The following is a 23,090-nucleotide window of genomic DNA, read 5'->3' on the forward strand; positions in this document are numbered from 1 at the left end:
CTACATTGCTGAATTCTTTTTTGTTTATAACAGTTTTCCAAGAATTTCAATTTCCAGTTTGTTTTCTAGGAATTTCTAGATATATACCATGTAACCTGCAAACAGTGGAAATTTTGTCTCCTCCTTTGCAAATGTTATACCTTGTTTACATTTCTTGTCTAACTCTATCAACTAGTATTTCCAGGAGTACATTAGGTAATGGTGACACTGAATCTTCTTCTCATTTCTAATTTTACTAGGAATACTTCTCGTGTTTTCTAGTGTTACTCTGTGAAAACATAATGTTGATTTAGAATAAGGTATATTTTCTCATACCACAGATAACTACTCACATTTTAAGAATTTCAAATCAAAAATGAATGCTGAATTTGGTCAAGTGTCTTTTTAATCATTTCTAGAGTCGAATGTATGATTATTTTTTCCTTTGATCATTAATATGGCAAATTATAGCAATAATTCCTGATACTGAACCACACTTATTCTTGGAATGAAGTCTACAATCGATGACGGTGGATTATTTTGCTGTTGTTGTTGCACTGCTTGTTTCCTTTTAAACCTTATTTTATTTGGTTATTTATAGGTAGGAATGACTTACAGTTTCTTATTGTATGTATACATGCCTTTTTTAGGTTTTTGCATCAATATTATTCAATTATTATATTATGCTCATTTAGTAAAAAGATGTTTCTTCCTCTTCCACACCATGGAGAAGTTTAAACATTGAACATCTGTTTATATGTTAAATGCTGAAGTTACTTATGCCTTTAAAGTTTGCTGGGATGATTCATTTGTGAAACCATACATGCTTGGTGAATTTGGGGATGGGCGTGGTGGGCAGGAAGCTTTTTTACCTTCCTTTCTATGGTAACTGGGCTCCTTAGATTTTTCTATCTTGGGAATACATTATTTCTTGAAAATTACAAATTTTATCCACATGCACAGATATTTATAGAGGAATAAGTAAATTACTGCCTTATTATTCTTTTAATAACTACTATGTCTGTGTAATTATATTCCCATTCTCTTATTTGGTATATTTAGGCTTTCTTGCTTTAAAAAGTTATTGAATAAAAGAATTCTATCTCTTTATAAGAATATGAATGTTTACTAGATATTTCTTGAAGAACTGAAATAAAGAGTCGCTCAGGCACAATTCCCTTAAATTAAGAAAGAACTGTTACATTTATATCTGTGTAAGTAGCTTATTAACATCTTCTAATAAAAATACCTTTTTTGATCAATTTCTTGTTGCTGTTTAACATGTTTCTTCTCAAATTCACGGATATTTTCCACACCAATTTCTTCACAGAAGTGTTGAAATATATTATCTTCAACCTTTTAAATTATTTCAAAACAATTGGTTTTATAATTAAATTTAGAAAGTATATAGACAGTGCTTAAATCTAAATTCTTCCCATCAAGAACTCCTGTAATAGGCCAAAAAGCATTATTGTACTCTGAGGAGCCAGTGATTTCTTTTTCTTTAACTCCACAACTACACCCATCTATTTTCAAATTTCTTACTCTAAAAACTAAATAAGGAAGCTCATAATTGGCCTTATTAACTGTCTTGGCTTTATGAAGTGTTGAACAAAATCAGAAATATTTCCTTTACATTAGCTACACCATAATGTAACATTCTACATAAATAAATAAAATACTCTTTATATAGGAGTAAGTAATACTAGAGAGTCCAGGGCAATAGAAGCCATGAGGACTGGGACATTGAATTAAGACATCTCAGAAAGATGTGGAAAAACTAGAATGAGCCAAATCCCAACAAAACAACATTTAACCTCAATATCTTTAAAGCCCTGCATTTATATACAATTATAGGATAAGAGAGACCAGTTTTTAACAGCAGGACATATTAAAAGTTTCAGGTTTTAGTCTGAATATAAATTATGAATGTGATAGGATTCATGCAGTGGTAAGTTATAATTTACAAAACTAGATAATCAAAACTATGGAGAGCTACAGTTCATGTGTTGAGTCCCATGGTGCTTTGTACAGGTCAGACAATATTTTGACATTCAACTTTGTTCGGGCATGGATAAACAGAGAGCCCAGAGGATGGTTGCCAGAGCCAGTCTTAAATCCATGGTAAATGTACATGATAAAAACATTAGGGGTACTTAACCCGGAAAAGAGATAATTAAGGAGCAACGTCAGTGTGGTTTCCAATCCTGGGACACAAGGCAGAACTAAAGCAATGGGTGGAAGTTACTCAGGGATGGTGTGACAGATGACTTTCCATCAGAGATCAGAGAAGATCGACGGCAGAATGAATTAAGCCACAAAGTTTCTGTCATGTTATAAGCAGAGGCCAGATGACCAAACTTTTGTTGCCCCAGAGGCAAGCGTTAGCCTGGTATATACAATAAATGTCCAAGAAATAATTACTGAGGGAATAAGTAACTTTAAAAAGGAATCTGAATGAAAAGCTCATTCTTTCCTGGTGTTAAGGGCAGCGGGAGAAGAAAAAGGCTATCGTTATTACACTGGGGAGGGAGAGACTGGAGAGCAGAAGAGAGAGTATGCACTGGTCATGATCTTGTGAGAGGGGCCACAGTGGTTCCCCAAAACCACAAACTCATTTGGCAGACCAGTCCAACCAGGCACTTAATCACACTACTTTAGTGTACATGCAAGAAGCCCTACATCTGGTTTCTGGTCTAGAACTATATCTGACGTGCCGATCAGTGGTAAATACACGATGCATGACCTTATCTATCTTCTCCTGAAATTCTTCAATTCGTTGTTGTCGTTCTTTGATGCCTTCACTCAACATAGTACATTGCGACTCAATGTTCAGCAGTTCACTTTGAAGCTGAGATTGTTCCTAATTACAAGAGAAAAATTTCTTTTTAAAATAGCTATTTTAGCTTTAGATGATGAAGCAAAAAGAAACCTGTGATATGTGTCTTTCAGAATAAAAGGAATCCATGAGATAAGGTAACTACAGGCACAACTGTATATCAAGATTAACAACCATAAAAATAAACTATAATATAATCTCCATCATGGGGTAAAGTGTAAAAATTACATGATGTTATATAACTGTAATTCCTGAAATTCTCTGTCCTGGTTCTAATCTCCATCAAGTTTTTTTTTTTTTTTTTAATTTTTTAATGTTTTTTATTTATTTCTAGGAGAGAGAGAGTGAGAGAGAGAGAGAGACAGTGTGAGCAGGGGAGGGTCAGAGAGAGAGGGAGTCACAGACTCTGAAACACGCTCCAGGCTCTGAGCTGGCAGTCAGCACAGAACCTGACACGGGGCTTGAACCCACGAACCGCGAGATCATGACCTAAGCGAAAGTCGGATGCTTAACCGACTAAGCCACCCAGGCGCCCCATAAGCTCCATCAAGTTTTATGTAAGCCCATATTACCCGGTAAAAAGCAGCAAGTTGCTTCTTTTTAATCATCTCTAGTTCACTCTGGGAATATTTGAGTCGTGTATGAGTTCCTTGTACTAGAGTCTGTATTTGTTTCAAGTCGGCTTCCTTGCGAAGTATCTTCATTAGATCCTAACAAGGGAGAGAAACAGGAGAACATTTTACAAGAGAACAGCACTTTCATTTTTCAGTGATCTCATAATTTCACTGATTTTTATATATAACCAGACCCACGCCCCATCCTCCCTTCTTTTCTTTTTTAAATTTAAGTTTATTTATTTGAGAGAGAGAGAGAGAGCGCGCGCACGCCCGTGTCTGAGCAGGCAGAGGGGAGCAGAGAGAGAGAGGGAGAGAGAGAGAATCCCAAGCAGGCTCCACACCAGCAGGACTGAGCCCGATGTGGGGCTCAAACTCACGAACGGTGAGACTGTGACCTGAGCTGAAATCAAGAGTCAGATGCTTAACTGATGGAGCCTCACAGGTGCTCCCCATCTTTCCTTCTTCTGATAAGAGACTAAGCACACAAACCATCTGGAGTGGCCACAATGCCCTACAACAAGCACCCCAGAAACTAACATACTTCCTGGTAGGAAAAGCAAGGAGTGGGAAGTGTGTTCCATACACAGCATATACGTGGTAGAAATGATTGCCCCTGCTTTCAGTGCATCCTCTTCTCCTTCACCCACCCTATTACTCAACCAGGTGAACTTCCTAGTGTATGTATGTTCTTCTGTACTTTTACTCCCAGTCTTTACATGGATATTTGTGTACACACAGTAACTCGTTTTACAAATTCAGAATCATATTGAATATGCTTTTCTGCCTCCTGTTTTTCTCTTTCAGTTAGTCACAAAAGTCAATTGATAAAGCTCTAGATTAATTCTTTCAATGGCTGCATATAACCCCAGAGTGTAACTTGTATGCACACCTTGAGTGTTCATGGTTTTGTTTCCATGCAATAGATCCTCAGGGTGTGATCAAGAGGTCAAAGGTATTCATGTGTTTAACAGCTGCTACCACTGCTTTCCCAAAGGCTAGAACAGCTCTCCATTCCATATAGAGCATTTTTTTCATGTTTATTAGCCAATGGACAACCTCCTCCTACAAACTGTCTAATCTTATCCTTTCCCCAGATGTTCTATCATAAATGTCTTTTTCATGTCAACTTGGAAAGAACTCTTTGATAAGTACAGAACCTAGTCTTTATTTTAAACTATTAATCTCAGGGAATTCTTCATTTGTAAAAATTAGAATATCATTTTATCAAGTTAAAAAGTCCTCAGTAAGGGGCACCTGGGTGGTGGCTCAGTTGGTTAAGCATCAGACTTTGGCTCAGGTCATGATCTTGTGGTTTGTGAGTTCGAACCCCTCATTGGGTTTTGTGCTGACAGCTCAGAGCCTGGAGCCTGCTTCGGATTCTGTGTCTCCCTCTCTCTCTCTGCCCCTCTCTTGCTCACCTCTGTCTCTCTCTAAATAACATTTTAAAAATTAAAAAAAAGATTCTATGTTTAAAAAAGAATCAATAATATTTAAAAATTTTTAAATGTTTATTTTTGAGAGTGAAAGAGAGGCAGGCCACAAGTCGGGGAGGGGCAGAGAGAGCAGGAGACAGAATCTGAAGCAGGTTCCATGCTCTGAGCTGTCAGCACAGAGCCCGACGCAGGGCTCAAACTCACAAACCGTGAGATCATGACCTGAGCTGAAGTCAAATGCTTAACCAAATGAGCCACCCAGGCGCCCCCAAATATATTTTAAATAATAACAACAAACATGTATATAGTACTCACACAAGCCTGACACCATTTTAAGTATTTTAACTGGATTATCTGATTTAATCCTTAAAATAACCCTAAAAGGAAGGCGCTTTTATTCTCCCCATTTTATAGATAGGAAAACTAAGATACAAAGGGGGTAGGTATCTCGCCCAAGGTCATGCTGCCAATAAGCAGCAGGGTGAGGATTCAAACTCAGGCAGTGTGGCTACAGAATTTATGCTCCTAGGTACTTTGTTGTTCTCTCTCTCTCCAGAATGTGTAATGAGGGGCACCTGGGTGGCTCAGTTAGTTAAGCTTCCAACTCCTGACTTTGGCTCAGGTCATGATCTTCCAGTTTGTGAGTTCGAGCCTCGCATCAGGCTCTGTGGTGACTGTGGTGCCTGCTTGGGATTCTGTCTCACTCCCTCTCTGCCTTTCCCCCACTTGCTCTCTCTCTCTTTCAAAATAAATAAAAATAAACTTAAAAAAAAATGTTTTTAATGTGTAATGATGCATCTCTGGTAACAGCAAAAACAAACACATCAATTATTGGAGACTGGTTAAATAAACACAATCTTACAATGAAATACCAGGCAGGATTCGTTAAAAATAAGCGGCTCTCTGTATGCTAAGATGAAAACATGTCCGTGTTATATAATGTTAAATGAAAAAGCTTGTTGCAAACACTATTTGTAGCAAAAGTCTATCGTAAAACAAGCAGGAAAAATAATACGTATACTTGCATATACAGAGAAAATTTCCAGAGGCCATATATCAAACTGTTTAGCAACTATCACTGCNCTGTCTCACTCCCTCTCTGCCTTTCCCCCACTTGCTCTCTCTCTCTTTCAAAATAAATAAAAATAAACTTAAAAAATAAAGGTAAGAGAAAGATTTTTGTATTTTAATTTATTCTATTTTGCTTTACTTGATTTTTTTTTTTAAAACAGGCATAGTCCTTGTATTACCACAAAAATGTGTTTAAACACACAATTATTCAACTTAGTAAACCACAACCTCTATAGCACAGGCTCACCTTCAATTCCTGGATCAGCTGGGTTCTTCTATCTCTTAGGTTCTTTATCTCCTTCTCATCCCAGCATCTAGCTTTGTATTTTAAGTCACTTGACCCTCCAGAGATCACCCCAGATTTTAAAAATAATGTTCCATCAAGAGCTACTGTCTGCAAAATTAAAAATATTTTATCCTGGAGAGATGTACACAAGATAAAAAATTGTAGATAACATGGCAATTTTTACAGCTGCGAATTTATAGGCGAGAAAAACCACTTAATGAAATTTATGAATAAAATACCCAACTCATGAAGGGATGGACATCAGCCAATAAATGAACCATAAATACAAAATCCTGTTTTGCTAAGGCCCAAAGCAATTCTAGGCAACAAATTAGCAGCAGTTAAAAAGTTTCTAAATAAATTGTACATTAGTTTCAAACATATTCAATACTGAGGCAAATTTAGTATCAAATAGTTTGCATTATATATTCCTGTATTTTGAAGAACTTCTTATCACATGCCAGTGGCATATTATGAAAACAGCCCTAGCAACTTTAGGATACTAAACATATTACATTCTCCCAGGTGCAAATGAAACTGGGACCATGAAAAACATTAAAATGGAGTCAGACAGAGGTATAAAATAGTTTCAGGTTTATAGTCTTGTGAGTAATTATAAGCTTTATGCAATAAATGATTCTCAACATTTTGCAAATGTTTCTAATTACTTAGTGAAAGCAGGAGCAGACCAACTGTGGAAGACTAAAACCACGCAATGTGAGGTTTTTTCTTTTGTTTTTTTGGTTTTTTTTTTTTAAAAAGAAGCCAACAAATAGAAGTCTCATTCATTCCTTCACTTTCCTTCACTCAAACACTCCCTGCGTGCTACTGTGTTTGAGACATTCTATACCAGGGACTGGAGTGACCGAAGGAAGTGACATACCATACTGACCTTCAGCAAATCACACTCATGGGGAAAAGAAACCTATCATTACAACATAAAGTGATAAGCTAAAATCATACTTGGAATAATCTGGAAGCATAAAACTGGAGGAGTCTAACCCAGCCGCTCCACAGAAGGCTTCCTGAAGAGGTGAAGGCTTCCATTACATCTTATCAGAGGGACTAGTTTAGAAGTAACTAACTATATTTACCAGAAAACTCGGTTTATTTCTGTCTCACGATTACAGAAGTATGCATTCCAGGGCTTGCATGGTGGCTCCAGAGTTAAGAAAAACCCAGACTCCTGATAGAATATTGCTCTATCATCCTTAGTATCTGGATTACTCTTCAAGGGAGACAGCCTTGTTAATTTCTGGAAGGCTTTAGGGGCTCCCTTCCTTCCCAATTGGCAGCTTGGCAAGGAGTCTACTCCTGGTCTGAAACGGCTCTGTGGAAACACACTACATCTTTACTAGAGAGCAAGAGCAGGGGCATGGACACCGAGCTCCTAACGGGCAGCCCTCTTTGAGCGGAAGGCAGCTTTCCTGCCCAGGAAGCCCTCTGGTGCACACCTCGCTGACCCCTGACTTCTCCATAAGTTAAAGTGATACGGAGGCAGCATTGCTCTCTGGGAACACTTTTGGCTCAGCTCGGGCACGTCTGCCTGGCCAAACCGGATTTCATTCATATTGGATGAAGGGTGAAGAACTGCACAGGCTCCTCTCCTTTTCTGCTTTTTGCGTTCTCCATAAAGCTTACTTAGAGTGTCTGCTATATGTCATTACTGATGTGTACATCTGTTATCTCTTCCGTGACCATTTTCAAACTCGTCTGGTAGCCCAGGGGAACCCTACAGCTCTAGCTGTCGTGTCTATGGGTCATGAAGAGAGGTGAAAGTTCTACTAGAAACTTCCTGGCAGGCCTACTGATGATTGCCTTTTACTTCCAATTGCCCCTCCTAGATTGTCACACAGAAGGGAAACAGGGAAAGGGATACTGAGCAGGGAACTGCAGTCTCTGCCACACATGGGTGGGAGGTAGCCCGGAAAAGGGCGGTGCTGGAACGCAGGCAGCGGGTCACGGACACACAGACGCTGTGTGCGCACGTGTCACAGGGTTGGGATGGAGAAAGAGGGAACGTGAAGAGTCTGGAATTCCTAGAAAGTAATGCGACCGTGAAGGAATAACTCCGAGGTATAGCTAGTAGGCAGGGCAGACTGTGGAGCTCTCTGTGCCCTCAGGGGAAGAATGGGGACTGACTACCATTAAGGACCAAGGGGGTTTATGGAGGGCGCGGAGGGCACTAGCATGGAATGGGATGGGAGGGAGCACACAGGAGAGACAAGTCATCAGACATGAACTTTAAATAGACCACTCTGGCAACTATTTGAAAAACAGACTGGTCCACGTGAAGCTAGAGGTGATGGTGAGAAATCAGCCAATAGCAGCTAGGATGAAAAAAAGGAAAAGGATTTGAGAAATATTTATGAGGTATAATCAGAAAAGCTTGGGGATTATAGAGCTTACAAAGAAATCCTTGGGGAAAAACCATAACTTAACGTGGCTAGGATGGTGGTACCAAGAATTAAATACAGGAGATCAAGATATAGAAAGAACATTAATTTAGTTTCAGACATGCTGATTTCACAGTGCTTGTAGGCTAATATTTTACTTATTTATAATGCATATCTTATTTTCTAAAAGAAATTATTTTATAAATTATAATAAAGATTATAACATAAATGTGCAATAAGGTAGCCTCAAATAATAACTAGAGATAAGAAATTACACTAGGTGGAAAAAGAACCAAATATAATAATCCATAATGAGAAATCACTAGAAAAAATGAGAAATCACAGAATTCAATTAAGCAAGCAGAAAAATTATTCAATATATGATACTGTGTTTTTTTTTTTTGTTTTTTTTTAATATTTTTATTTATTTCTAGGAGAGAGAGAGACAGCGTGAGCAGGGGAGGGTCAGGGAGAGAGGGAGTCACAGACTCTGAAACAGGCTCCAGGCTCTGAGCTGGCAGTCAGCACAGAGCCCGACGCGGGGCTCGAACCCACGAACCGCGAGATCATGACCTGAGCGAAAGTCGGACGCTCAACCGACTAAGCCACCCAGGCGCCCCGTATTCAATATATGATACTGTGATAGGTAATTAACCATTTAGGGGGAAAAATGCTAATACCTACACCTAATAATGCAGGTCAAAATAAATTCCAGATTAAAATTAAAATCAGAAGTCGTACTACCAAAAAAATGAAAAATTAAGTAAATGTATATTTGATCTTATAGTACAGACCCCATTAAACATGTAAAAACAATCCTTACAAAAGTTAAGAGTGATAGAACTGATTTCTAAACACACAGCTTATATACCATAATACACACTAGATCTTTCTAGGCTATGGTTGCCAGGTTTAACAAACAGAAAAACAGCACGACCAGTTAGATTTGAATTTCAGATAAACAATGAACAATTTTTTAATATAGGTAGTGTGTCCATATATGTTCTCTGGCAACTCTGGGAGACAAGTTAAGGATGGTTTTCATTTTCCCTTTTGAGTTCTATTTTCCAAAATCTCTAAACTGCCCATTTATTAACTTATATTTATGATACACAAACACCAAACATGACAGTGAAGAAAACCTCGGTGGGGCCGACGTGGGGAGAAGCTTATCAGGAGCTCCGAGCTAATGAGAACCTGTCACCCTGTGCGTGAACCCAATGCCAGTGTCCTCTTCCTGGCTCCAAGTCAACTTCTCCTCTTTGAGCCGGGGGTACAGACAATTTTTTGAGGTTCTTTTACTTTACTGCTTGGCTGGCTATTGCTGCTGCTATTGCACCTGTTTACTATTGCACATAACGTGCTCGATGTAGTGCATATATGCTGTTTGGTTCTATGTTCACAACCCTATGAAGTAGATATTATTTCCATTGTATAGACAGGGACTAAAAGATATTAGGTAATTTGCCTAAGGCCATACACAGGGACCAAAGTCCATGTTGGTCAAACATCTATGCCCGTGTTCTCACCCACCATGTTATATGCTTCCTTCAATCCAAAAACATTGTGAGCAACCAATTCACAGAATTATGAATCTTATGTGTTTTAACGGTTTCTAGGTTTATTAAAATAACACTTCTTCTAAAGGCAAATGTAATCTCAAACGACCTATTTTCATTTTATTTCTAGTCAAATTCCTATTCCAAAAGGACTATAATTTTAACTTCCAGCCTGCAATTTCCTTAACTTAAAGCTGACATTAGTTGGTCGGGGCAGTAATCCTACGCTTACGTTGGAGGTTACATTCCTGAAAAATACCTTGGCTGGTACGCTGGGATTTCATGTAACAGAAGAGTTGGAGGAATTTTTAAATAACACCAAATGAAAGTTCTAGAGAGTATGGGCTAGAAAAAATTCTTTGGCATTAAAAACTCATTCTGCAGGATTACCAACCATTCCACCGAATCAGCTTCAACTGTTTCAAGAAATAGTGTTTTGGTCTTATAAACTGCTAAGGTAGATTCTCCCATAAATTTTTGTGTTATGCGGATTATACATATTTTTAAAGTTGCTTTTCAGTGATATGAAAAATAATATACTTTAACATTTTATATCTGAATGGAAAAGAGAGTCACGCAATTCAAAATCCAAAGACACAAGACTGTAGAGAGTGAAAAATTTCCCTGGCCCCCACCACCCATATGTCCTCCCCAGAGGAAATCAACAATGTGAATTTCTTATGCATTCTCCCAGAGATGTTCTTGCATAAACTGAAGCATGCAAAATCTCTTATTTCCCCAATGTTTTACACATATGGTAACACACTACACACTAGTCTGCATATTACTTTTTAAAAAAACTGAATAGATCTCGGAGATGGTCTCATACCTAAAGGGCTTATTCTTATTTATGGTTGCACATTATTAGTATTCCATTCTACGAAAGCACTATTCTTTCGTTGAATTAGTCTTGTCTGGATTGTTTCTAAGTTTTCCTGTTACACAGAAAGGCTCAATAAATAAATCATTTCATGTACATGTGAGTTTATCTGTTGTGAAGTTCCTACAAAGTACAACTGGTAGAACTGCCCTTCGCAGGGCTGTTATGAATTTATACTCTCGCAGCAGTGGATGGAAGGGTTTCTCTCCTCACACAGTGTTATCAAACTTTCCAGCATGGGTCAGTGTGACAGGTGAAAACAGTACTACAGGCAGTTTTAGTTGGCATTTCCCATACAAAGTGAGGATGAGTTTTCATATATAAGAGCAATTATATTTCCTTTTATGACAATAAGTTTGTTCAAATCCTTCATCTGTTTTTCTGGTTCGTGTTCTTTTTTTCACTGATTTGTAGGAAAATCTGCTCTTTACTCTGAGTTGCAAATACCTTCCCTGGTTTGCCATGCCCTTTGATTTTGCCTGTGGTTTGTGCCATGCAGAATTTTTTATGTTTATGTGAACCCATCTTTTATAGCTTTAGTTCTTTTTGGTCATATTGGACAGACCTTACTATTTATGACATTAAGAGTAAATCCCCATGCTTTCTCTTAGTATACTTACAGTTTCATTTCTCACATTTATATTTTGAATCCATCTGAAATGTATTCTGATATAAGGTATGAAATTTAGATTCAACTATATTATGTTCTAGATGGTACCCAGTTTTTTCAACTTACTGTACCCTGCATTTTATTTTCTTGTTTAACGTTCATAATTTTTGGAAAAATGATCTTTTCACAGATTACTAGCTAGTTAATCACATTTTTCTGGGTCTGGTTTTTGGCAACCATATTAAAAACATAAATATATCTTTCCATATATTTTTTTAGGTAACAATCACCCAACCTATGGGAAAAGAAGCAAATTATTGTTGTTTCTCTGGTTAAGGGCAATGGATGGAATAATCACATGTATTTAAAGAGTCCAGATTTTAAAATTCTGTTATACAAATTTTAAAAAATATTTAAAAATTGAGATATCATGAAAATCTTGATGACCAAACTATAGCTAGCAGAACTGCTAACTTATGTTATGTAGTTTATATATACTGTATAGTTAATACACTGGCCCAAATATCATTTTGTGATGTCACTTGCAATATCTGAATACAAAAAATGTTAAACCTGATATCAAGTCTATAGAAAGATATCAAGTCCACTGGAAAACCGAACACAAACTGAAGACATCAGATGATTTTTGTGAAATGTGACATCTACCCAAATGTTTTACACATCCTAAAACAGAAAATTCTGTAAGTGGAATAATAACAATAGGAAGAAGATAGAAGTCCCTGGAATACACTTAAGGTACATATAAGACAAATGAAGCTAACTAAAATTTTGAAGTAATGAAAAGAACAAGATACAGCCTAGAGGAGTAAGGCACGTTATTGTGAACAAGATATAGGCCATAAATCTAGTATCCAAAATCTATAAGGAATTCACCAAACTCCACACCCGAAAAACAAACAATCCAGTGAAGAAATGGGCAGAAGACATGAACAGACACTTNCAAGGGTAAGGGGGGGTGATAGGTATGGAGGAGGGCACTTGTGGGGATGAGCACTGGGTGTTATATGGAAACCAACTTGACAAAAAACTATTAAAAAAAAAAAAGATATAGGCCATAAATGTTTGTCGAATGAAGGGAAGAATAAATAGTCTTATCCTCATGTGACCTCTTTAAATTGACCACACAATTCTTCAAAAGTCAATTTAAAAAACATATTTTACAAATATACAAAAATCAATTATAGTATAAACTGGTAGTAAAATAAGGTATCTTAGTAACTCAATTATGATACCTCCGTAAACTTAATATGTAGAAATCAATGACAGTGATTATTAAGACAGTGATCAAATTAGGACTGCTGACAGAAGTACTAAAATGTATGAGAAATTAATCATGTTAGGTAAGTTAATAAATTTAATGCTGAAATTCCTACTTTTCAGAACAACAGCCTGTTTTGTATTAATTTGCAATTCTGGACATTCCAGATCCAATGTGTAAATTAACTACTAAATAAAAAAATAACAAGCACATTTTGAGAGCTATTTGCTAGGCACTAAAATGACATTTTGCATGTTATTACTTAATTTAACCCTTTAACCCTATGAAATAGGTACTATTATTTCCTCACTTTTAGACGATAAAATTAGATGTGTAGAAACTTGCCTGAAGTCATATCGTTAATTATTAAGTAGCATGACTGGTCTTACCTCATAACTTATACTCTAGGACTCTATAATTCATCACAAATACAGTTTAAAAAAACCTATGTCAGATAATTTGAGGACTTTAACATTGTTTCACTAAACACAAATTATTCAACTGAGTAAAATAATATTTTTTAAACCAACAGTATCCTCTTGAGATTAGTATTCAGTAATCTTCCCTTCAAACTCCCTAGAACTTTAAATGCATTAAAAGCATGAATGTGTGAAAGGACAATGTCTGCATTGAGCTACAGAAGAATTAAAATAAGCACGTAAAATATTTTTCCTGGTATACAGAAACACATGTATTATATATGTAAATGCCAGGAAAGTCAGAGAGTCACCAAGGACATTTACTGCATGTCAAGCAAAAAATTAACTGTTTTAGGTTATGATGACAAAAGATCTAATTTCCAAAATACAATTTATAATAGGGAATACTACAGAAATTAATTTTTTGAAAACTTAACTAGACATTTTAACAACCACTGAAGCCCTAACTGTATTATTCTATGTTAACTTTCCTTCTAAAAGAGAGTATATGAAAGCACATGTAAGTTTGTGTGTGTGTGTGTGTGTGTGTGTGTGTGTGTGTGTGTGTGTGTGTAGTAAGTTAGTCTTATAAATTCTGCTTCAAATTATCCCAAGGTGTGATCTAAGCCTCTTACTTTCCGTCTTTCAGGTCCACCGAATGCAATATGCCTTGCTTCTTCCACAGTCTCACAGACAAGGCCATTTCCACACACGAACTGAATTACTTTCTTCAGCTGAGGAAACGGAGTCTTTATGACATCAATCATCATTTTACAGCCTTTAATCTCCCTCAGTCTTTCATTGACTGGCTTGATCTAAAAGGTTAAAAAATACTTATGTTAGATACACTAAAATAAAAATCAAATACTTAGTACATACTCAGAAAGCATATATAAGTATGACAGTAAAAAAATTAATCATATGAACTTATATGCAATAAAATTTGACAAGAACCTGATGAACAATATCCCACCACTGACTGGCCCGTGTAACATTTAAAGAAAAGACACTTCAGCAAAAGCCAGAAGACAGAATTTCCAGATTCGACTCTGCCATGAACCAGCTGGGCCAAAGCAATGCCTGTCAAGTTCCATGCTCTCAAAATCAGAAAATCTAATGGGAGATAATACCCATTTACATATGTGTCAAGAGAGTGGCACATCATGGAACTCAGAAAATCATTTTAGGCTTAAATGACCAGGAAAGCCTTCAGGCCTTTTTTGATATGACTTTCAGGCTGGGTGTATAAATAGGTTTTTAAAAAGGGTCTGCAATGATTACTGAAAAACAGCAGGTATGACCTCACTTTTATGAGAACAAGCCAGTGAGAAGTAATGATAAACAAGGCTGAGAGTCAAGAGCAGGGCAGTGTAAGTCTAGGGCACAAGCTCTCACCACTATGCACATGGCTGCAGATCAGGTCTTGAAAGCTGGACCAAGTAGAGCATTTTCTTCAGGAAGTAAAAAACCAGTAAAGGACGCCGATTATGGTAATGACAAGCCTCCTGCTACAGAAATTTACTCTGGATACTCTAAGGCCTCTCAGTACCTAAGGCCCCAAATTCTGTCCCCTCCACCAAGCGTTGAAATGAGTTTCCCACGATGTTTGCAAACATGTGATTGCATGTTTAACAACTGAGACCCAGGGTTGGCATTTCAGGGACAGACTGATAGGTCTTAACTGCTCCTATAGTTTGCTACAGAACAAAAGAAATTGCCGGCTGCAGGCAGAGTGGAGTACTGCTAGAGTAAGGTCCTCAAAATCATCAAGGTAGACTTACAGCAAAACTAAATTAGAAAGAAATGACATTAAATCAAGAACTACTATGCTTTGCTTACCGATACACTAATACCAGCCATTTGAGCGACTAACGGGCATTCAAGCTATGATGTTTTTTCTATCACTACCTAGTTTTAGGCAATAAAGACATGCTTTAAAGACAAGATTTTGTCACTACTAAGTAATAAAGATCACAAAACTCTTACATCAAGGTAGTCTAGAGCAAGGAATGTCTCCGGTTCAGCTCTTTCCTCCTTCAGAAATCGAATACAATCTTTTGCTACCTTTTCAGAGGCTACAACAATGGCAACCATGTAGCGCCCAAAAAGTTTAGTAACAGCCAGCTGGTATTTCTTATGAATAGGGTGACAGAGGTCAAGTAGTCTTCCAAACTTAGCAGGTTTTAAAAAAGGAGAAAACAAACACATTATTGAGGGACAAATAATTCACTGTTTTTTAATGTAACAAAGCATAATGGACCAAAAACTAATTTTATAGAATTATAAACATCATATTTGATTGTATCTTATTCAAATGGACATAGGTTTAATTATGAAGTATCCGTCTAGGTGTGCCGCACTTCATTTAAGAGAAGAGTAATGAGGAGAGACTAGCCTTACCAAGGTGTTAAGATATTTCACAAAGCTATGGTAACTTATCCACTCTCTGAGTATTAAATAAGAATCAATGAAGTGCCTACTACATGCAGGTACAGAGCTAGAAACTGTGTGACCATCACTGAACAAGTGACCTTACAAGGCTTTCAGTCCAGTAGAGAAGATATAAATAATCAGTAACTGTAAGCATGCAAAATAGAGAAATAATATAAACTGTGACAACACAGAGTACCCTGAGAGCATGTAATGGGGACCAGGTTGACCAGAGAAGTCAGGAAAGTCTTCCTATTACAAGTGTTATATATGATCTGATGAATGGCCAAGAATTAGACTGAGAATCAAAACCTTTACTAGAAAATGTCAGCATGTCAACTGTCCCATATCACTGCTCCCTAGAATATCTGAAGATTCAATTTTACATCTTTCTACTCTTTCTTCTTTTGATAGGTTCTATCTCAAGAATACCAATTTCTTTATGATAGGGCATCACTGTTTTAATATTTATTATCTTGTTGTTTGTTTTTCTCTTCTCCACTCACTTGTGATTAACTCAAACCTTACTTCTAGGTCAGTAATTTGAATTTCAGCTACATAACCCATTCCTTGCTACTTGCAATTTACTTATTAGTTTAGTAATAATGTTTATTCTTAATTTGTTTTCTTAGCTCTATGTTTTAATTTTTATTTTTTCTTAGCTCAAATGTGAATCTGGTTCTTTGAATTCAAGCTCTTATTAAATGATCCATAGCATGATATACTCATGGGAGATTTTGTTCAGTAAACTTCTTCCAGACTAGCCTCTTTTTTCTAAATGTTTTCAAATTTTACTAAAAAAATTTCTTTTAATTTTTTTTTTTTTTTTTTGAGAAAGAGACAGAACATGAGTAGGGGAGGGGCAGAGAGAGAGGGAGACACAGAATCCAAAGTAGGTTCCAGGCTCTGAGCTGTCAGCACAGAGTCCTACTTGGGGTTTGAACCCACAAACCGTGAGATCATGACTACAGCCAAAGTTGGAGGCTCAACCAACCAAGCCCCCCAGGCACCCCATTCTATATGCTTTTTAAATTACTCCTTCTCTTTATTACTGCATGAACCTCTAGTGGTCAGATTGATTGTTTTCATCTTGCTTACATGGGCAGCTGTTTAAGTTGCTGTGGTGGATAACTTTCCTGACTGCCTCACCTAGAACTGAGAGCAACAGGTGATCGACTAAGATTTTCTATTTTATCTTGGTATTTTCTGATCGATTTCCTAGCACCTAAGGGCATACAGGACAGGGGCAAGTGAGAGCTGAGTTGAGACTGTGTAGATCTTTTGTTTGAATACTTGAGTTTTGCTCTTTCTTCAGAGTTTTTAATTAATATCCTATACCAAGTTTCCTCTGCCTCAGGGGAGGAGGGAAAATTCCATTTTGGGAAGAGAGCTTTGAACTGGCCTTTACTTCCATCTAAAAACATCAGAGGTTCATGTTCTCTGATCCACTCGTTTTTAACCAAAAGGAACCAATATAATATGTGCTTGCTAGTTGCATGATTAAGGGATACTAGGTGAGAATTCTCAGGAATCTGTCAGTTTTCCTCCTGCAGAGTTAAGAACAAGAAATGCTCAATCTTTTTTTTAAATCATGGACTATCACCATTTTCTTAAGTTTATAGCATTAGATGTAATAGTCTCTTTCCTTTTTTGGTTGTTAAACTAGTTTCTGTCATTTTGTTTGGCACTGGGGGGAAGGATCTTGTGGCACCGCCTTACTCCTCCCCCACCCCTATCTAGAAGTCAAGACCAGTTTCAAAAGAGGTCAAGTGGTTACCAGTGCCGAAAGCTAAAAACAGCCCTCATAAAATAAGGACTGCACAGTGTACACTGGTGTTAGTGACAAGAGAGTGAGACACCACAACCCCAATAGCACAGGAAGTCATTCTGTGAAGCTGATACTCCAACAAACAGGTTAGATATTGCTGTGCTGGAGCTAATGAAGTATATTAGCAGAAGTGGATACACAGATTTAGAGAATAAAACTTCATTATTTCCAAAGTATGCCACTGATGTTAACTGAAAATATATTTAAAAAAATTAAAACCATGAAGAACATGAGGCTTGAGGTGATCTATTGTGTCCTTTGGAGACACTGGTTGTAACTCGAACTTTCTGGGTCATATTTTAATGTCCAAGTTTCTCTCAGATAATTACTTATCTTTAGACACTGTTGGAAGTTATTTAAATTTTATCACAATTATTTACTATTGTATTTTAAATATAAATAATCAAACACAAAACTAAAAGATTTCTGAAATAATTCAGCTTCCTAATAATGGTAACATTTTTAATCCCAAATAAGAAAGCTTAGCCCTTTTGTTTAAATGAACTATTCATTTCTAATTACCACAGAGTCTGGGTAAAGTCTTTTAAGGTGTTCCAGAACTTCTGCTCTCTTCTGCTGACGTTTCCCCTCATGGGTATCAATTCCAGCATTCTGCAATTCACTTCTAATAAGGTTCAGTTCTTCATTAACTTCAGACATTCTTGATTTTGTGTTTTCAATTTCAACCACTAGGGTTTCCTCTTGCTGTTTTTTCTCTTTCAAGCAATCCCTACATAATAATAACAATAAGTTACTACCAAAAAGAAAAAACAAAATTTAATTACAAGATACAACATACCGTGATCTGGCACTACAGGGGAATGGAACAGTGCTTATCAATTTTAAATGATGAAAATGACAATAAAATAAGCTCAGCACCAGACATGGGCAAAGATATTGTGATCATTCTTTGTTGATTCAGAAGATGCATATTTCTGAAGACTGAGAAATTAACGACAGATCGCTATAATCAGAGCAGTCATTGTGGGCTTAATAATAAGTAAACGCCAATGAAAATCAAAACTCTTAGTGACAGGATAATTAGGTCATGCCAGCTATTGTGACGTAACTTTTATTATAAAACATCAATACCAACATTTCAAGTTTCATCACTTGAAAGTTTATATTTTAAAAACTTAGTGTATTTACTTACATGGTTAAGTATAATTTTTAATTATCTACAATGAAATGAAAAAAAAAACAAAAAACAAAAAACGGAGGAGTGAGGGGCCCCTGGGTGGCTCAGTCGGTTAAGTTAAGTGTCTGACGCTTGATTTCAGCTCAAGTCATGATCTTGCGGTCATTAGATCGAGCCCCACATTGGGCTCCATGTGAAGTATGGAGCCTGCTTGGGAAGTTCTCTCCTTTTCTCTTTGCCCCTTCCCCCCTCAAAATAAATAAACACTTTTTTAAAAAAGAAAAAAATGCAGGAGTGAGAACATTATGATACAGTGGAAGCTTTCATTTCACAAATATACCCCAAATATACCAGACCCCTGAGACATAAGAAAGCCACAAGAATTTCCCCTGTACCCACATGCATGTTTTTGTATATTCTTCCAACTTCTCTATTCGTTTTTTATGATCTTCTATCTGCTCTTTTATATGTTTTAGATTTTCCTAAAATAGGAAAAAAAACTTAAAATCAATTACAACAAATAAAATTATTTTTCACTGTCTTCCTAGAAATTACTAGAGAATTGTAAAATGTTCAAAATTTGAAATATATCAAATATAACCATATGAAAACACCTATATGAGCAATGTTTAACTCGGAAAAGGCAGTAAGACACAGAGCTTTTTTTAAATGTTTTTAAATTTATTTCTGAGAGAGAGAGAGAGAGAGAGAGACAGCGTGAGCACGGAAGGGTCAGAGAGAGAGAGAGATACAGAATCTGAAGCAGGCTCCAGGCTCTGAGCTAGCTGTCAGCAGAGAGCCAGATGCGGGGCTCGAACCCACAAGCGGTGAGATCATGGCCTGAGCCGAAGGCGGACGCTTAACCGACTGAGCCACCCAGGTGCCCCAGGCATAGAGCTTTGAGGTTGGAAGAGTCAAGCTTCAAATCCTGGCTCCACCATTTACTAGATAACTGGCAACTTCAAACTCTAAGGGCTAATTTAAAAATATCTACACATTTCTTATCTGTCCCTGAAACTAATTCATTCAATAAATATTTTATTCCCTGGCTACCATGTACTGGGCACTAGAGATATAATAATGAACAGGATAGAATCTCTGCTCTTAAGGACTAAGGGCTGGTGAGAGACAGACAAGTGGGCAGTAATTCTAGGGGAGTGACTTGGTGTTACAAACAGCATAGGAACGTGGAAAGAACCATGGGCTTGTGCAGTTAGGACTTGACAAAAGTCTTCCTCCATTCACTTTATCACTAAATGCAAGTGCTGCGCTAGCCTTCAACTGGTTTCACATCTAACCTTTCCCATATTCACCCCCTGTACTACAGCCAGATTAACCTTTCTTACTCCATTACTAAGTGATCTAAAACCAGGAGTGTACCAAAGTGAAAACGATTCTTTTTCAGTAAATAACAGCAGAAGAAATGACATTTTCATGTGGAAAAATATATTCTATGAAGATAATTGTCATTTTATTCATTTGTTTTATCCAAATGAGTATACAAATTCACTGAATGAACATCTACTATGCTAGGTGCCAGAGGTATAAAAATAAGCAAGACACAGTTCCTTTTCTCTAGAACTCACACAATTTAATAATCATTGTTGTCATACTGAAATTCTATTATCTCAAACTTAAGAGTTCCATTCAAAGAGGGGCGCCTGGGTGGCTCAGTCGGTGAGGTGTCAGACTTCGGCTCTGGTCACGATCTCACGGTTTGTGGGTTCCAGCCCCACGGTGGGCTCAGTGCTGACAGCTCAGAGCCTGGAGCCTGCTTCGGATTCTATATCTCTGTCGGATTCTCCCTTTGTCCCTCCTCTGCTCAAACTTCGTGTATCTTTCTCTCAAAAATAAATACACATTAAAAAAAAACTTTCAAAAAAAAAAAAAGAATTCCATTCCAAAAGAAAAAACAAGATGAACGAGGACCACCAATTAAGTCAGTTGGAAGCACCTGCCTTGCCTTTATTCCCGCAGCTCCCGTGGCCTGTCTCATGCCAGCTGGGCTTCTTTGTGGTCATTACTTACCAAGGTCACCATCTGTTCTGCAAAGAACTCAGAACAAACTTCAGATATGGCATAGGTTAAAGAATGGGCTTTAATGAAGAAAATGTAAAAGGCCAGGGTCTTCCCACAGAGAAGTGGTTAAGGCCTGGGTGTTCTGCTTGACACATAATATGGGATAATCAGACTGTTCTGGTACCAGGCCTTCTGGATTTGAGATGCCAACTGATCATGCAGCTGTCTGGGAAAACCAAACACTGCCCAGAACCTCATGATCTCAGGATCTGTGGAAAGTGAAAGCCTTTCCCATCCTGTGGGAAACTGAGTATGGGTGCAGATTTCTCCATCCGTCTCCTACCTGAAAGTTCTTTTTCTACTACCAGTGTGTGTGTGTATTCAACAGCTGGCCACAGGGTGCCTGACGCTTGACTTCAGCTCAGGTTATGATCTCACAGCTTGTGAGACCAAGCACCGTGTCAGGCTCTGCGCTGACAGCATGGAGCCTACTTGGGACTCTCTCCCCCTTCTCTCTACCCCTCCCCCCACACAGGTGTGTGCATGTCTGCTCTCTCACACAAAATAAAAAAACCTTAAAAAAAAAAGGCAGCCACAATTCAACCACCACTTACTAACATCTAAGTAGAGTTCACAATGGACACTAATATAAATCCTGCCTTTAAGAAGCTTCCAGTCTAGTAGAACTGGTACCAATTAACTACTTCTTATCCAATCTGAGAAAAGCCCTTAGATGCAGATTAAGCCCAATGGGTCATGAGATGAGGAATAAATTATTTTCAGGTTTTTGGTGAGAAGAAAAAGTGGGCCAGAGAAGGCTTTGCAGTGTGAGTAACTACAGAATTTAACATGTAAAGATGAGGAGGTTTTCCCAAAACTAGCATGTACAAAAGCAAAAATATACAATGAGTATTTGCTGAAATCAGTGTACAATTTTATAATGTGATATGAATTATACAAGTGTTTTAAAAGCAGTTACTGCTTTGGTACTACATCTGTTTTTCTCCTTCCACAAAACGTCCTCTCTTTCACGCATGATCATCAGAGTTCGCCTTTCATACTTGGTCGTATTTTCATCTGCCAACTGACAACACAACTAACGTGAGAGGCGTACAGTGCAGCGTGAAGAAGACTGGCTCTGGAGACAAAGTGTCAGGAACCAAATTCCAGTTCCTCCACTTACGAGTTCAGTCAAGTTAACCATGTTGTGCCTTGATTCCTTCATCTGAAATTTGTAAATTCAACAAATATTTACAGATTATCTGCGCTGTCCCCAAGTGTCTTGGGATGATCAGCGAACAAAACAAACCAACGTCTCCCCGCTTTTGTGGTGCTTACGCTCCAGAGGGAAGGGAGCCAAATGTAGTATGTGAATTCAATCACATGTTAGGAGAGAAAAGCTTTGGGAGAAACAGAGTCGGGACAAGGGGAGCAGAAGTGCGGTGGGTACTACAATTTTAAATATGGAGGTCAGGGTAGGCTTCAATGAGAAAACATTTAAGCAATCGCTTGCAGGAAGTGAGGGAATGAAAAATGAAGAAATGAGGAAAAGCATGTTCCAGGCAGAGGAGTAACCAGTGCAAAGGCCTGAGGGCAGAAATACGTCCAGTATGTTCCAGGAGGCCAGTAGAGCCAGATCCCCGGGAGTAAGAGGGAGAACAGACGAACAGGAGGTTTGAAAGGTGAACTGGAGTGGGACGGGCAAGCAGGCGAGGCAGCTCTATGTAGGGTGCTCAGGACCTCCACTTAAGCTTTCTGTGTGATGTGAGCTACCAGAGGACTTAAAAAAGACCAAGTGTCATGACCTGACTTAGATATTAAAACCGTATCTTTGGCGGCTGTGCTGAGGCTGCTGTGGAGGAGACGACAGCGGAAACCTGGAGGCTACTACACGGTCCAAACAAACACACACACAAACAAGAAGCCTGCGATCCGGACCAGCAGCAGGAGTGGAGAAGTGACAGGATGTGTGGTACCCGTAGAAGGTGGAGCTGCCACAATTCCCTAAGAGTCAAAGATGGACCCCAAGTTTTCTGGTCTGAGCAACCAGCAAGAGTGAATTTTATCACCTAAACTGGGAGAGATAACATGTGGGAAGCATTTGGGTGTGAAGATTAGAAGTTCAGCTTGGTTTAAGTTTGAGATCTCTATTCAACATCCAGAATGGAGATGCTGACAAAGCAGCTGGAGATATGAGGTTGTGAGCAAGAAACACGAATTTGGGAGTCATCTGCAGATGATATGTAAAGCTATGGGAACATAGATCACCAAGGCAGAAAACTTAGGAAAGAGGAAAAACCAGGATGA

The 23,090-nt window shown here is 37.9% G+C and overlaps 1 protein-coding gene across 1 annotated transcript in view; it reads right to left on the reverse strand.

Moving 5' to 3' along the window:
• SMC1B (structural maintenance of chromosomes 1B) overlaps nucleotides 1-23,090 on the reverse strand; it is a 71,092-nt gene that overhangs the window by 23,629 nt on the left and 24,373 nt on the right. The window contains exons 8-15 of the mRNA XM_077758014.1: nucleotides 19,164-19,246; nucleotides 18,149-18,356; nucleotides 15,355-15,540; nucleotides 14,004-14,183; nucleotides 6,187-6,333; nucleotides 3,391-3,528; nucleotides 2,726-2,842; nucleotides 1,229-1,335 (exon numbers count right to left, since the gene is read on the reverse strand). Of these exons, the coding sequence (XP_077614140.1) occupies nucleotides 1,229-1,335; nucleotides 2,726-2,842; nucleotides 3,391-3,528; nucleotides 6,187-6,333; nucleotides 14,004-14,183; nucleotides 15,355-15,540; nucleotides 18,149-18,356; nucleotides 19,164-19,246 (1,166 nt within the window). The remainder of the gene's footprint in view (nucleotides 1-1,228; nucleotides 1,336-2,725; nucleotides 2,843-3,390; nucleotides 3,529-6,186; nucleotides 6,334-14,003; nucleotides 14,184-15,354; nucleotides 15,541-18,148; nucleotides 18,357-19,163; nucleotides 19,247-23,090) is intronic.

Source organism: Crocuta crocuta, unplaced genomic scaffold (genome assembly GCF_008692635.1).
Source record: "Crocuta crocuta isolate KB4526 unplaced genomic scaffold, BGI_CrCroc_1.0 scaffold143, whole genome shotgun sequence".
In the NCBI taxonomy this organism is placed as follows: Eukaryota; Metazoa; Chordata; class Mammalia; order Carnivora; family Hyaenidae; genus Crocuta; species Crocuta crocuta.